The sequence below is a fragment of the Puma concolor genome, chromosome D2 (assembly GCF_028749965.1).
Source record: "Puma concolor isolate L17-30 chromosome D2, mPumCon1.1.hap2, whole genome shotgun sequence".
In the NCBI taxonomy this organism is placed as follows: Eukaryota; Metazoa; Chordata; class Mammalia; order Carnivora; family Felidae; genus Puma; species Puma concolor.
In genome coordinates this window covers 56,914,722-56,929,893 of record NC_141677.1, presented here as the reverse complement: position 1 = coordinate 56,929,893, position 15,172 = coordinate 56,914,722, and the positions used below count along the sequence as shown (strand labels likewise).

Sequence of the window (15,172 nt, the reverse complement as noted above, 5' to 3'; positions counted from 1 at the left end):
GCACAGAGCCCAACGCAGGGCTCAAACTCACGAACCGTGAGATCATTACCTGGGCTGAAGTCAGATGCTCAACCAACTGAGCCACCCAGGCACCCCTACATTTAGAAGAACATTTACCTCAGAGGAGAAATCAATCATGTAGAAAAGAGGGGCGGAAAGAAGGTAAAAGTATTATGATGCCTTAAATCTACTTTTCTCAGGGTGAGCTCCATAGTTCTGGCGCTTTGCCAGTATTATCCCTTCCATAGTCCTGAAATTATTTCTCCATTGAGGTACAAAGAACTATGTTACACAGGAAAAAAAAAAAAAAAAAGATCAATCAGCAAAGATTTCATTTTATGGAAGGCTGTCACCCTGCCTTCTATACATTAAAATTTTGTGTTTAATCTTCTTGAGCTTTGGGACCAGTGGAAGCATGCCTAAGATGGACGGTTTTATTCACAGTTGGGGAAATAGACGATGCTCAGAACTGAGTCTTCTGTAGAGCCATAAAGGTCCGTGGTGGCGTCAGAATTGCTGACTGCACCCCCCCCTTTTTTTTCCATGTTGCCTTCTAAACTGACTTCTTTTCAAATTTGCACACCTCCCCTTCAAAAGTACTCCTTGACTGATCAATGTGCTCCTATTGCGAGTCTGTTGGGTTTTAGGTTAGCAATGGATTAGGGCTCCAGAAAAGCAGACGCTCCAAAAAGAAACTACAAACTTTTTTTGATTTGTTACTTTAAAAATTTTGGTAGCATTATCCTGGGGGAAATGAGAACAGTGTTGGGTTAGTATTAGATGGCATTGTTTTTACTCTGAATATGGTGTTCATGGGATGGGAAAGGGGAGTCGTCCTGTGATGTTTTCAGCGTTTACAGCCTCAGGTCTTGCCCCAGTCCCTCCTCTGGCCTTTCTGCCGGGAACCACTCAGTGAAATGTGGCCCGGGGGTAGTTTAATTGTGACAATCCCCAACTGAGATGATTCCCAAGCTTCACCAGACTTGAGCCTTCACTGAGTGGGAGGAAGGATCCCTGTTGTATTGTTTTGTATCATATTGTATTGAGGATGCTTAGAGATTCTTCTGTGCTCACCCCTTCCAACTCAGAGACCAGTTTGTTGAGTTAGTGGGCGATGAGGCTTCTCAACAGTAGTAACAGCTATGTGAAGAGACAAGCTTCTTTGAACTTTGGGTAGTTGGAAGATATGCTTTAAGACTCCTAAAATTCTTGACAGAATCCCTGATGGGAGGTAGCAGGTGGACAGATGAGAGGACTGGACAGGGGACCAGGGGACAACCTGAGGTTCAGTCCTGGCTTTGTGACTAATAGGCTCAGTTTGAATTGAAGCAAGTCCCTTCATCTTCTCAGATGAAATGTTTCTTTTATCTGTAAATGAGGAGTTGGAGCTAAGCGATTCCCAGAAGCTTTTTTTAACTCCCTGCTTCTCTGAGGCTTTGGGCTCTGTTTCTGGCATTTATGCTTTATGAGAAGAAGAAGGAAGCCTATGTCACAAACAGGTATGGTGAGCGACACTTTACGAATGGTTTTATGTTGATCAAAGCATTAATTCATCCACGGTTGCTGTTTACATTAACGGTTTCTATTTTTTTTTTTAATTTTTTTTTCAACATTTATTTATTTTTTTTGGGACAGAGAGAGACAGAGCATGAACGGGGGAGGGGCAGAGAGAAAGGGAGACACAGAATCGGAAACAGGCTCCAGGCTCTGAGCCATCAGCCCAGAGCCTGACGCGGGGCTCGAACTCACGGACCGCGAGATCGTGACCTGGCTGAAGTCGGACGCTTAACCGACTGCGCCACCCAGGCGCCCCTAACGGTTTCTATTATTGTGAGGATGATGACACCAGGTACCCATTATTGGGGGTTTACCACATGCTAAGCACTATGCTTCACACTTTATATGAAATATCTAATTTAATTCTCACAAAACACTGACAAGTATTGCCATTGTATTTCCATTTACTGATGAATAAACTGAGGTTTAGAATATTTAAGCAACCTGCCCAAAGTTGCACAGCTAATAATTCACAGGGCCAGGATGGTAACTGTGGCCACCTGATTGTATACCTGTGCTTATAACCACTGCATTTAGGAAGGAGCCAGGTTCTTCTGCCAAACTGTCTGAATTCAAGTTCTGACTCTGCTGCTGTGGACCTTGGGTAAATTAGGTAACCTGCCACACCTCAGTTTTCTTATCTGTAAAATGGGGCTAATGGTATTACCTACCTTACAAGGTTGCTGTGATAATTAAATGAGTTTGCTGGGCAGTGTGCTAGAAGAGCATCTGGAACCTAGTAAGCTCTGTACAAAGAGCTTGCTGTTGCTGTCGTCCTCCCCCTCCTCGTCACCATCTTATACTGCATCGGCTGTGGATGGAAGGGCACGCATCAGAAGTGACGGCTTATGTAAAGATCTGAAAAGGCATGGTATATTTGGGCAGAGACGGGGCTGGAACACAGGCTCTAAGTAGGGAAAGAGGCTTGACAGGTATGCCAGGGGCAGACTATGAAAGATTGTGGGTGCCAGGACCCCGGTCTGGGTGGTTTATGTCGCAAGTGATGGGAGCCCTAAAGGAGCAGGTATGTCAACGTGCTTCTTTGCCTTGTTCTTGCTCAGGGGCGGTTGGAAGTTGTGACATCCTCATCGTCTACGGCCCAGATGCCGAGGAATGGTGCCAGTACCTCCAGGACCTCTTTCTGTCCAGTCGGCAGGTCCGTAGCCAGAAGACGCTGACTTACAGGCTGAGCCCCGAGGCCTCCTTCTCGGCCAAGGACCTGAACTTCTTCCTCAGCTCGCGCTGCATCGTGGTGCTGCTGTCCGCGGAGCTGGTGCAGTGCTTCTGCCGGCCGGCCCTGCTGCCCCTGCTGCAGAGAGCCCTCCATCCCCCCAACCGTGTGGTGCGCCTGCTCTGTGGAGTGCAGGACAGCGAGGAGTTCCTGGACTACTTTCCAGACTGGGCGCACTGGCAGGAGCTCACCTGCGAGGACGAGCCCGAGACCTACGTGGCGGCCGTGAAGAAGGCCATTTCGGAAGGTAAGGGTGTCTTCTCAAGTAAAGATAAGCAAGCCCTAAAACAATGACCAGTCCAGGCCCCCCCACCACCAGACATTTCAGATGACACAGACTTCCTGCTTGTAAGCCACTTCCATTTTATTGTCACTGACCTTAAGATTTTTGTTGAAAATGTGCTATTTCGGATAACGTGTTTATAGAGAAATATCCTTCTCAGTTTCCCGCTAGCCTAGCTTCTGTCTTTTGCCCTGTTTCTCCTTTTAAGGTGGGACAATTCCGATCCTCTCTGCCGGGGCTAATGATTTCAGTGGCCCCAGGAAGTGTGACATACACTCCGATTAACAGTAACGGAAGATGTGCTCTGGGATGGAGGCCTGTCACAGCTCTTCTTCCTCTTTTGTTTTCTATTTTTGCCCCACTGAGGGCTATGAGTGGGCTTTGTGTTTATCTCTGTTCTCTTGCCACTTGAGATCTCTTATACCTGAGGCCAGCCAAGAAGCCTGGAAAATTATGGGCTGATTTAACTATGCTCAGTTATCCCTGCTATGACTTGGGCATTAATTTGGCTCATCCACCCCATCTCATTCGATGAACTGAATCAAGAATTCACTAATACTCAGTGACCTTAAAAAGCTAATATAGCTTCCTAGATACTTTTTATCTAGGACTAAGCTGCTAGCTCTAAACCAATAAATAGGACTAGATCTTTCAGCATCGTGGGATCCTGGCTAATTTGTAATACGACTAGTGTTAATATGAAAGATGTCTCACCTGAAATGCCTGGGGCCAGGATAACTAATTCTTCTAGGGTTTGCTTTTCTTGACTTCAGAAGGACACAATGATAGAAAAAGCACATAATTCAATCTTGCATGATTGCAGGTCATCCCTTTGAGGGATTTTTGATCTGCCTACACTTAACAAAGAACTGAAACACAAATGGTTGTTTCTGTGGATGTGCTTAGGTCAGTGCAGTGCTCCATTATGATCTCGTGGGCAGGCCAGTCATTCAGAGCTCCATGGATGTATTGGCACTGCACTGGCATCTCATGCTGCGTGATCTAACAGATGGTTCTTTAAAATATTCCAGTGGTGGGGGCGCCCGGATGGCTCAGTCGGTTGGGCGTCTGGCTCTCGGTTTCAGCTCATGATCTCATGGGCTTCGTGGGCTTGGGTCCTGCATCTGCTAGTGTGGAGCCTGCTTGGGATTCTCTTTCTCCCTCTCTCTCTGCCCCTCCCCTACTTTCATTCCCTCTCTCTCTCTCTCTCTCTCTCCCTCAATAAAGAAACAACTTAAAAATAAATAAATAAATAAAAATTCCAGTGGTGTTATTTTAAAAACTACATGATAAAAAGGATTGTTTTAACATTGTTTGAATGCATCCAATGTGTAGTGCCTGAAATTGATTGCCTATAATCATTTACTTTTTACTAATGACTCTGGTTCAGTATGCTATGAAACTTTAGCTTTAAGTGTTTCAGGACAAATGACGTGTTTCACAGGGGTGTTTCTGTTCTGAGAACAACTAACCTGTCATCAGAAAGAGATTATTTTAATGGGAGATTAAAATCAGCTTCTTAGTGGCAACTCTGTGGTTCAGAATCAATGGATATGGAGGGACAAGTGGAATTCTGGGAAAGAGAAAGAAGTAGGATGGCTTATGGCTCCAGTATAACTTTTTGATCTGGTGTTAGACCTTGTGAACTTTGGGATTTGAGGTATCCTTTGTGTGTAGGATGGCTTGGGTTTGCTTTTCAGGTACGCTTAGCCTTTTGCTTGGCCCAGTAATGTGGTGCTCTGATTTTTATGCTGGGAAAACTTCTGTAACAGACTCAAGACTCAGAGTCTGGCCATATGCCAAACAGGACAATGAAGAGGGGTAGGGACACCCTATTGCCTGGCTCTGCTGCTAACTGGATGCCCAGTATTGGGCAAATCACTTACCCTCTTTGGATTTCAGTTTTCTTCTCCATAAGCGGCAGAGAAGTGGCAGAATTAGACTTGATCTATACTTTCCAGGGTTAATAATCTAGGACTCCCCAAGGCCAGAGAGTCTCAAACATTTTTTTTTTAATGTTTATTTTTAAGACAGAGAGAGGGAGATATACAGGCAGAGGTGAGTGGGAGAAGGACAGAGAGAGAGAGAGAGAGGGAGACACAGTATCTGAAGCAGGCTCCTGTGCTGACAGCTCAGAGCCTGACATGGGGCTTGGACTTGCAAACTGGGAGATCACAACTTGAGCTGAAGTTGGACGCTTAACTGACTGAGCCACCCAGGCAAAAGTCTCAAACATTTTGAAGCATTCACCTTCTTATCCCATTTCATACCTGCTTTGACTCTCGGGAAGCTTCCAGTTAAAACAATGTTGAAGAACAGTACTACCCCAAGCTAGGTTTCTTATATAATTATGTCCTTAGTTATATTCTCTATAACTTGTGATCATTTATTTTATTTTAAATGTTTCTTTATTTTTGAGACAGAGAACGCATGCATGTGCGAGTGGGTGAGGGGCAGAGAGAGAGGGAGAGAGAGAATCCCAGGCAGACTCTGTGCTGTCAGCATCAATACCAACATAGGGCTTGATCTCACAAACCGTGAGACCATGATCTGAGCTGAAATTGAGAGTTGGACACTTAACTGAATGAGCCACCCAGACACCCCAAAATAATTTATTTTAATACTTCTCTTGTACACATGAGGTTTTCCTAAGGTGCCTCAACATAAAAGCAAAAAATAAAATTTTCATACACCCCTCTACTACACATACTCTACTCTCATAGAAATAAATATATGAAATGTGTAAGAAAGAAAAATCCCGGTGGGAACTGTAATGGAAAATTGATAATGGGATTAAATTGATGGTAGGGACCATAATTATGGGGTTACTGATTATAGGGCTGTTGAAGGCTATAGGGAGAGAAATTTCAGGAAACCTTTCTAACAATTAGATTGTGCAAAGATGGAATGGATTGACTTTGGAGGTGGTGAGTTCCACATCACTGGAAGTATGTGAGTGGAGACTGCAGATGTGGCCTAAAGGGATTCAGCTTTGGAACCGTGGTTGGACCATGTGACCTTCACAGCCTCTTGGCCATAAAATTCCCTTACATGAAATTCCTCTTTTTCACCAGGAACACATTTCTGTTCTGAATCCAGTCTTCCTCCTCACCAGGTCTCCCCAAGGTTTCTAACTTCCTCCTGAAGAAATACTGGTCATGTTCCTACTATGACCTCAGCAGAAAACAGCAGGAAGAAAAGACCTTAATTTATAATCCTTAAAATATAATCCTTAAAAATGGTAAAGCTCCCAGCATGTGTGCCTTTTGAAAAAAAACATGACTACTTGCTAAGATATCCGCTGAGACCATTTGAAATTTAGGCTAAAATTTAGACCATTTAGAATTTAAAGTAAGGCTTAAAGATCAAAAGCTTTAGAGAGTAGAATTGGTAATAAGGTAATTATTCTAGAAACTTAGATTAAATGGGGTTATAGGTAGTCACACTTCTTTTGCCAACACGTTATCTAAATAAGCAGTTCTCAAACTTTAACATGTGTGGGAGGACCTGGGGATCTCATCAGTATGCACATCCTGACTCCGGAGGTCTGGGTGGGGCCCACCATTCTGCATTTCTAACAAGTGCCCAAGTGATGCTGCGCTGGTCTAGGGTCCGCTGAGTATGTGAGCAAGGGTCCAAGCCCTGCTTCCTTTGCCAGGTCAGTGGTCATGTCCCTCCATTGTGCACAGGCTATTTTCTCAAATCTTCACTTTTCTGTAAATAGAAGCACCATCACATGAGGACGACTCCTGATACCTGTCAGTTTAAGTATAAAATTAGGTCAGTGTTCGGTGCTTAGGCCAATAGACTTCAGGGCAGAGCTCTGGAGTTCTCTTCCTCTGCCCGTACTCACAGATGTGATGTGTGAGCTCTGGCAACTTTTAATTTCAGTTTTCCAGATATAAGTGGTCCTGACATTGGAGTGGGGGTACACTTCCATCACAATCCTTACCGCTTCTTCATTTAATAGGCCTGCTGATCATCATTACTATTCCACTAAAAAAGTGTTTTGGAGGTTTTATTTTTTTTCCCACCCCTCTCTTCAAATTTTTCAGCCACCTTAAAATTGAGCAGATGTTTTAATTAGAGCCTTTGGTGTGTTGGAGCAGCCAGTTTGTTTCCCAAGATCTACATCTGTAAAATGATGGGGTTGGACCACATGGTTGGAAGGTTTGTTCCAGCCCCCAGTGCTGTAATATATCATTATAAGTCTTCCAGGAAGATGGCAAATGACTCAGAACACTTGAGCTGATTTTGTGTAGTTCCAAAATGTCTGCAGTGATACATACCCAGTGCATAGAACACTGGACTGTTGTTCTGGATTTTGTTTTTTGATTTATTGGGCAATTATTTTAAAATAAGGAAGTGAGAAAACGTAGGTACAGTACAGAAATTATTTCCTCTTTTAACTGGAGCTTTATTCTTTGCTGCAGACCTCACTGGAATATAAAAATAGATTGTTGGTCTGCGTGGGAAAGGGCTTGATAGGTGATACTGAGTTTTATTTCCACAATCCTCATCGTTGCATGCGTGTATGTGTGTGCATGTAGAGGGAAGGGAAGCACTAAACCTAATTCTTCTAATATTATCCAGTGTTCCACCAGAGACCTTATCTGCTTCTTTATATGCATTGTTTTCTTTTCGCCTCTCCCCATCCGTCCTCATGTTGTTCGTACTTTAGAAGTTTTGATGGTACCCAAAATTATAATGTATTTTGCCTTTTGTTTCCACGGTGAAAATTTAGATGCCCACCTCTGGCCTTTCTTTGTTGATATGAATGTTCTAATCTGAATATTATACTGGAGTTTAGAGGAAAAACAATTGGATATTTAAAAATGCTTTCAGCTCTTCAAGCGGATGCCAAAATCTCCTCCTAAAATGAAAAAGGAACTTTTTTTTTCTGAAATGAAGTAACATATGTTCATCATAATGTTTAAAAAAATTTTTTTAATGCCTGTAGGTTATTGCCAATTTTCCCTTTTTATAAATAATGTTGCAATATATCTTCCTACAGCCTTGTACCCAAATCTTCGTAAGTCTCTTACCGATGTCCCCAGTCTCCTCTCTGTCGAGTTCCCAGAGATGGGACGACATGCCTGCTCCGTGCGTCTCCCTGTGACCTGAATCCATGGCTCCTCTTATTACAGTTTTTTGTTGTTGTTATAGTTTAATTTTTTTCTTTCCCTTTATGCCTCATTAAGTCAGTTATTTTCATGTGCAGTTTCTCTTGCAGAGATACTCATGGAGAGCTGCCATGCACTGTTCCTTCCCCTTACTGAAAGAGCTAATAATAACACGAATGCTTCTGTGACTGTTATGAAGTGTAATACAGCGGACACTTTATGTGCACCAACCCCCTGACCCAGAGTGGGTGGATGGTTTTATTTCCATTCCTCAGATAAGAAAACTGAGGTTCAGAGAGGTTAACTGACTTGCGTAAAGACCAAGAACAGCTCTCTTTGGAACTGAGGGCCTTCAGGCTCTAGAACCTTCAGGCTCTCCACTTTGCCTTGCTTTCCCCCAAGTCTGCTCTCACCGCCCTTCTTTTCCACGTGGAGACAAGAGGGATGAAGAAAGCTTGTGGAAGAATCAGGGACAGTGAAGCTTCCCCGAGTTCGCTAGACCACACGTTCACAAGTGAGACTGGGTATTGGCATTGACCCTCCGCTGTGTTTAAAGTGCACGTGCGTGGGCCCCCACCCCAGAGCTGCCCAACCAGAATCTCAGGGGGGTTAGAATGTGAATTTCAACAAGCCTTGCCGTTGGTTCTGTTGCACAGCCATGTTCTGGAGGCTCTGCTCCATGCCTGGTGCCCTGTTAGTGCTCTGGTTAGAGGAGAAGTCAGCGGCTCCGGCCTTGTGGGTTGTTTCGAGGCAAGTCACGGGGCACACGTCTCAGGAGCTCAGAGCTTGGCCAAGGCGAGACTCGCTTCCGCGTCACAGGGAGCAGCCCTTAGAGAAGGGAGGAGAGTCAGACCCTTGTAGCTAAGGGGAAGTCACCGCACCCTCCTTGCTTTCCTCAGTGCGGTGGCCTTACCGATGGTAAGTCATTTACTTCTGGGGTTTCTGTGGTTCCTTGCAGAGGCCGAGGGGAGAACTGACCTTTGGCCTCTTGAAATGGACTATTTTTGTTCTGCTGTTCTTCTGCCTCAAGGCTGTGGGTGGTTGGACTGCTCTTTCTCTGCTGTGGGTTAACCACTCTGCAGTTGGCTCCTGAAGGCTCCTTAAATGCCTCCTGCAAAAGGATGCTTTCTTCAATACAGTCTTCCCTTTTTACAATAATCTTTGATTTGGGGAAGAAGATCCCCGGCTGGGATAGCTGAAGTCCATCCTGGTGTTCACTAACAAGCCACAGCCTGTCCCAGGGCCCTTTGGATTTCCCTTGCCAGGTACCCTGACTGCCTTGTAGAAAAAGGTAAGTTCATGCCCCTAGCTACGCCTGAAGCAATTAGTGAGGACTAATAGATTTTTGGGCCCATGGAACTTTCCCCCTGAGGCCTGTGAGGCACCCCCCCTCCCAGGGTTATGAATTTTCCCACAGAGCTGTGAGCCCCATGTGGCATAGGGCAATTGGCCACCCCTGCTGCTTCGTCAGCCACCCAGAGATGGCTGTCTCCTCCCAGTTCATGAGCCTTTCTGTGGCCTCTTGAGGAACGTATCTGCAAGTCCCTTTGTCAGCCGTGGTTGGTTGGTGAGATGCAGTGAAGAGGGAGTGATGTATGTTCAAGTTTCCATTCCTGGGAGAATCTTGTTTGCACTTGTCTTTGTCTCGATTTTCTGTCATGTGCCAGAATGGAAATGCTAGATACAGGAATTTCATCCATTAGTTTCTTAACCTGTTCTTTCCGTGTTTTTTGCATCTTGCTTCTCCTGGGACTGTTGGTAGTAGAGAATACTAGAACTTAGGAGGGACCTGACATCTCTTTTACCCATTTTGGTAGATATTATTTCATTTGGCCCATGCAATTTTCCTATAAGGAAGACATTGTTATCATGTCCTTTTTAAAGATGAGCAAAACAAGGCCTCAGCAGATTCAGTGACTTGCCCAAGGTCACACAGCTGCTTGTCCATAAAACTAGGATGAGAGCAAGGGTTTCCTGCCATGTAGTCCAAGGCCTACTCATGGCCTTATCTACATACCACAAACAGCTTTTCACCTGGTACGTATTTATTGGGCATCTACTATTTCCAAAGTCCTGTGCTGGGATAAAGCAGGGAAGGATGGACCTAGTCACTGTTGTAATGGTGCCTATGTTTTAGAGCAGTGCTATCCAAGAAATGTGTCATGTGAGCCACACGTAACATTTAAGGTTTACTTGTAGCGGCAGAAAAGAAATAAATAAAAGGAAACAGGTGACTTAATTTAATAATATGGTTTACTTAAGCCAATATATCTAAAATATTGTCATTTCGACATATAATCAATATAAATATTATCAATGAGATATTTTATAGTTTTTTAAAGTACTAAGTCTTTGAAATCTGGTGCATATTTTACACTTAGAGAACACATTGCAAATGTTCAATAGCTACCTGTAGCTAGTGGCTACGATATTGGATCGTATAGATCAAGAAGGGTGCTTATGTTTTGGAGATTTAGGGCCCTGACAGTTAATATTTTAATGTGTTGAATGTCGTATGTATCAACAACATGCCTATCCTGGTTTCAACATTCGTTCATATATTTGGTCAGTCATTCAGAAAGTACTGAATGGGCATCTATCTGCCAGGTGCTGGTCGGTATACAACACCTCTTTATCTTTTTATTTCCTTTCTTCCATTTCTACATTGTGTTAGCTATTTAGCTGCATTCCCAGGTTCCAGAAGTTCAGTGTCATTAAGACAACATTAGGTTTGATTAACAACAGGATTTCTGTCCTTGAAATGACCAGTTTATCATCTGGACTAGTGAGAATGAGCTTGTGGCAGCCTCTGTGAAGACAATCAAATCAGGGTGCTTGCATATATATATATCTACAAGCAAAAGTTATATTTATACCCATATATGCATAGAGAGCTTTTTTTCCTGGAAGGATACATGAGAAAATTTTTTTTTTAGTGTTTATTTATTTTTGAGAGAAACAGAGACAGAGTGTGAGCAGGGGAGGGGCAGAAAGAAAGGGAGACAGAATCTGAAGCAGGCTCAAGCTGTCAGCACAGAACCCGATGCGGGGCTTGAACTCACAAACTGCAAAATCATGACCTGAGCCGAAGTTGGACGCTTAACCAACTGAGCCACCCAGGCGCCCCAAGAAAATTTTTTTTCAATATATGAAATTTATTGTCAAATTGGTTTCCATACAACACCCAGTGCTCATCCCAAAAGATGCCCTCTTCAATACCCATCACCCACCCTCCCCACCCTCCCACCCCCCATCAGCCCTCAGTTTGTTCTCATTTTTTAAGAGTCTCTTATGCTTTGGCTGTCTCCCACTCTAACCCCCCTCTCTCTCTCTCTCTCTCTCTTTTTTTTTCCTTCCTCTCCCCCATGGGTTCCTGTTAAGTTTCTCAGGATCCACATAAGAGTGAAAACATATGGTATCTGTCTAAGAAATTTTTGATAGTAGTTGCTTTTGGGTGGATGGAGGGTTTTTTCTCAGACATTTCTCCCATGTTTCCATTTTTCTACCATGTTCATGTTTTACTTTCAGTTAGGCATTTTAAAAGAGAAAAATGATGGAGTCATGGGGATTTTATGGATCTAGAGGAAGGAGTTGGACTTGTACCCAGCTAATCCAAACAGGTTGGACTTCAGGTTAAATTCCTTTATATAAACTCCTTGCCCGTTTTCTCAGCTTCATTGGGTTGATCTTCTGGATTAGGGGGAGTGTTATGGTATTGGTCTGTGTTATTTCTGTGATGTTTGCATCTTCACTCACCCTGTATGGGCTAATGCCTGCTACTTTCATTGAGTCATATTTTAACTTTTGTCAAATCAAATTTGGATTGATGTCTTAGAATACTACAACTTTGATGGCAAGAAGTGAGAGAATATGAGTGTATATTTCACAGACTCTGATACTGACTTCTTTTGCCACCTTGGGCAGGTCATTCTGCATCTGTTCTTGTCCTTTTTAAAAAGCTGGGAGGAGTACACGTTGGCATCTGAGACTTTTACGGCTGTGAAATTGTATGTGGTTTTACTGTGTGTGGTTTTACACGGCTTACGTTGCGTTGCTGATAGTTTTCAAAACCCCATTACAAGATAGTGTTTTATTTCAGCTAACAAGTTCTCCTTCACAACAGAATTTTAAACAGAACCTTAAATGACATAATGATAGCTTTCTGTTCGTGGACAGTACCCCAAGTTCAGTCTTAGGAGAATATAACATGATGCCATTATATGCGTGGGAATGAAAGAATGTGTGTATCTAACATTTTACATGTACTGTTTATTATGGTCTATGTGCAAATTTATGAATGTGAGTCTATAGGAAGATAATGGGACAGGGGAAATGAGGGCAAATATGCATGACAAAATGGGTTTGTTAATTTCCCTATTATTACAGGGTGTTTTGACAGCTTTTCGATTTAGTTTCCACTGCCATTCACATGACTGAGAGTGTGTCTGAGACGGCCAATGAAATAGGATGATTTATGCTGTAAATGACTCTTTACACTTTGGAGAAATTACTGAAACCACAGTAGGCTTGTCATATGGACTTTTGAGCAGAAGACTTCCTAATTTAGCAATTTTAGTAAAATTTAGACAAACAGTGGTTGAAGGTTTTCCAAGACACTTAACAGTAAGCAAAATCAAAAACTGATAAAATTGCCTTTTCTGTGGGGAAAAAACCCTTGGAGGCTATTTCATTTTCACTGTGTTTATGTTTTTAAAGAAAATACTGGTCTCCACTAACGCTGTTTTATGTGTGGCAGGTGCCTAATAGATGGTGGGTGGATGGATGACTGGCTGTGTAGGTGCGTCCGCGGATTGTTGTCCATTTTCCTTACTCTTGGGCCCATTTCGAATGCCCCAGTTAGAGAGAAAGATACCCCTCTCGAGAGTATCCTTCCTAGCGGTCTGTGCTGCTGGGGTCATTTGGATTGTCAACCATTTCCGTGGAGCAGATTTGTCTTGTGTCATGTAGTCAGGATGCATCTAAAGAGAAACTTTGAGTTGATTCAAAGCAAGACAGGATGATGGAGTATGTCTTTTTCACTGTGTCCATACTTAAAAACGTACCAGGTATGACATCCTGTCCCACGAAAGAATCAGTATGCTATTATAGAAACTAACAATGAGAATTGTTTGTTCCATGAGTGGGGGGTGTGGGGAGTCTTTTTGCAGCAGAGACTAAATTGGGTGTGTCCTGTTTAAAGGAGATCATTAAAGTGAAGACATCTGGAGAGTTCAAAAGCGACCTCTAGAATTGACTTAGTCATTTTGGAAATTCTTTGGTACTTTTTCTTCTGGGCTTATGCCTTCTGCATGTATGTATCTTCCCTATCACTCTTACAAGGCTAGACTCATATCAGGTTCTTATTGAGAAGAATGCTGGCTGAACATGCATATTTTGTCTGCCGAATTGCCAGGTTCACAAACAGACTGCTGGCTCTCTCTCTAACATCTGATAACACAGGAAACGGATGGGGGGCTGATGATGAAATGAAAGTGCTCTAATTTTAAATTTGGACTAAATAAGTTTCCTTTTACATGTACAGCTAATGTTTGAGGCTATAGTTGTAGCTAAGGCTTGCATTAAGATACCCATCAATGCTAGCATATAGAAGAATATTAATGTTAGCTATTGACTCATTTTTTTCGAGCATGTAAAATGTAGGGAAACATTTCTGTTGCAGGATATGGCATTTAGCATTCCATACAGAGTCCACCTGTTGTTATTTGTTCTGAAACAAATTCCCCCTTTCATTTTCTAGAACTTTCTGACTATCATTTCTCAAAGCCTTGGTTTGTAGCCAGGGGTCTCTGACTGTGATTGTGAAGTGTTGTTGTGTTAGAAGTTTTTCAGGAAAACTGTAATACCGAAATGATTGTATGCTACTTTGGCAGCCTAAATGTTTATTTTTGTTTTGTGTTCACCTTGAAATCAGAGTCCCAGAGGCTATAGAAACCCTTCAACATTGTTCCTCCCTTGTCCCTTCCACGGTCCGGGTTGTTCATGTGGTTACAACTTGCCCATCCTCTGGAAACAATCTAGAGTCTCTGATGGGACAACAGGGATTAGGAGCCATGGAGTCCACAGGATGGAGAGATAGAATATTAACATCAGAAAAGGGAACTTTGGGATTATCTGGCCCAACCCATTTAGTTTAAAATGAACAAAGGACCCAGAGGAATTAGAGGGCTTACCCAATGTTACACAGTTAGTGAAGGAGATGAGAGCCAATTTATGTTTATATTCAATGAACATGTATTGAGTTTATGGAGTGCCTGTCCTGGGGGTGGCACTCTGCAAGGTCCTGAGGAGACTTGATGAAAAAGTAAACTTACTTCCTGCCCTTGCAAAATGTATGTGTCCTAGAAGGAGACAGCCATTAAGCAGCCAGTTGTCCTCTTAATTACTTAATGCCAGGCATGTCCAGTGTTATGAGGCCAAAGTCAGGGAGCTTCCTTGGAATAATAAAGGGGACTTGAGATATCCTGAGGGCCCCTTTGCTAGTTCCTCACAGTATCTATTAGGAAAGAATGATGTATCTTGGAAAAGAGGAGAAAATGTGTGTCTTACAGTGATGGCAAATGTTGTGCAAATGATTACCTAATGCTAACACAGAGCCCAAGTTAACCATGGCTTTTAGGCAAGTTAGTCATTTTCTCAGAGTAGTGATTAGAACTGTCTAAAATTTGAGAGTAGCTTTATTTAAGCACTCAATTTTAAAATGAGCATTTTGCTTCTTCCTTAAACTTGAGGACAAGCAGTGATGTTGGGTGTACATATTAATATGTTCCCACTATTTGAAAGTTTCACATTTTAGTTCATCTAAATGGGTGGTTAGAAGGATGGGCTAAAGATAAGTTGGAAGTTAATAAGGATCAATATAAAATTCAGCACAGGGTCCAAGAAAATAATCAAACAGTTGTATGAAACAGTGAAGGAATAAATATTTTAAGAGTAGGGTTTGTGAGATCTAGTGGTTTT

At 42.8% G+C, this 15,172-nt stretch overlaps 1 protein-coding gene across 3 annotated transcripts in view; it reads left to right on the top strand.

Moving 5' to 3' along the window:
- Positions 1–15,172, top strand: part of PIK3AP1 (phosphoinositide-3-kinase adaptor protein 1) — a 117,736-nt gene that overhangs the window by 5,875 nt on the left and 96,689 nt on the right. For 2 of the 3 annotated variants that reach the window (XM_086680509.1, XM_086680510.1), the window contains exon 2: positions 2,619–3,035. In XM_086680509.1, coding sequence (XP_086536635.1) covers positions 2,619–3,035 — 417 coding nt within the window. Of the gene's footprint in view, positions 1–2,618; positions 3,036–8,825; positions 9,113–15,172 lie in introns of those variants that run through there. The other variant, XM_086680512.1, reaches the window with a different exon arrangement.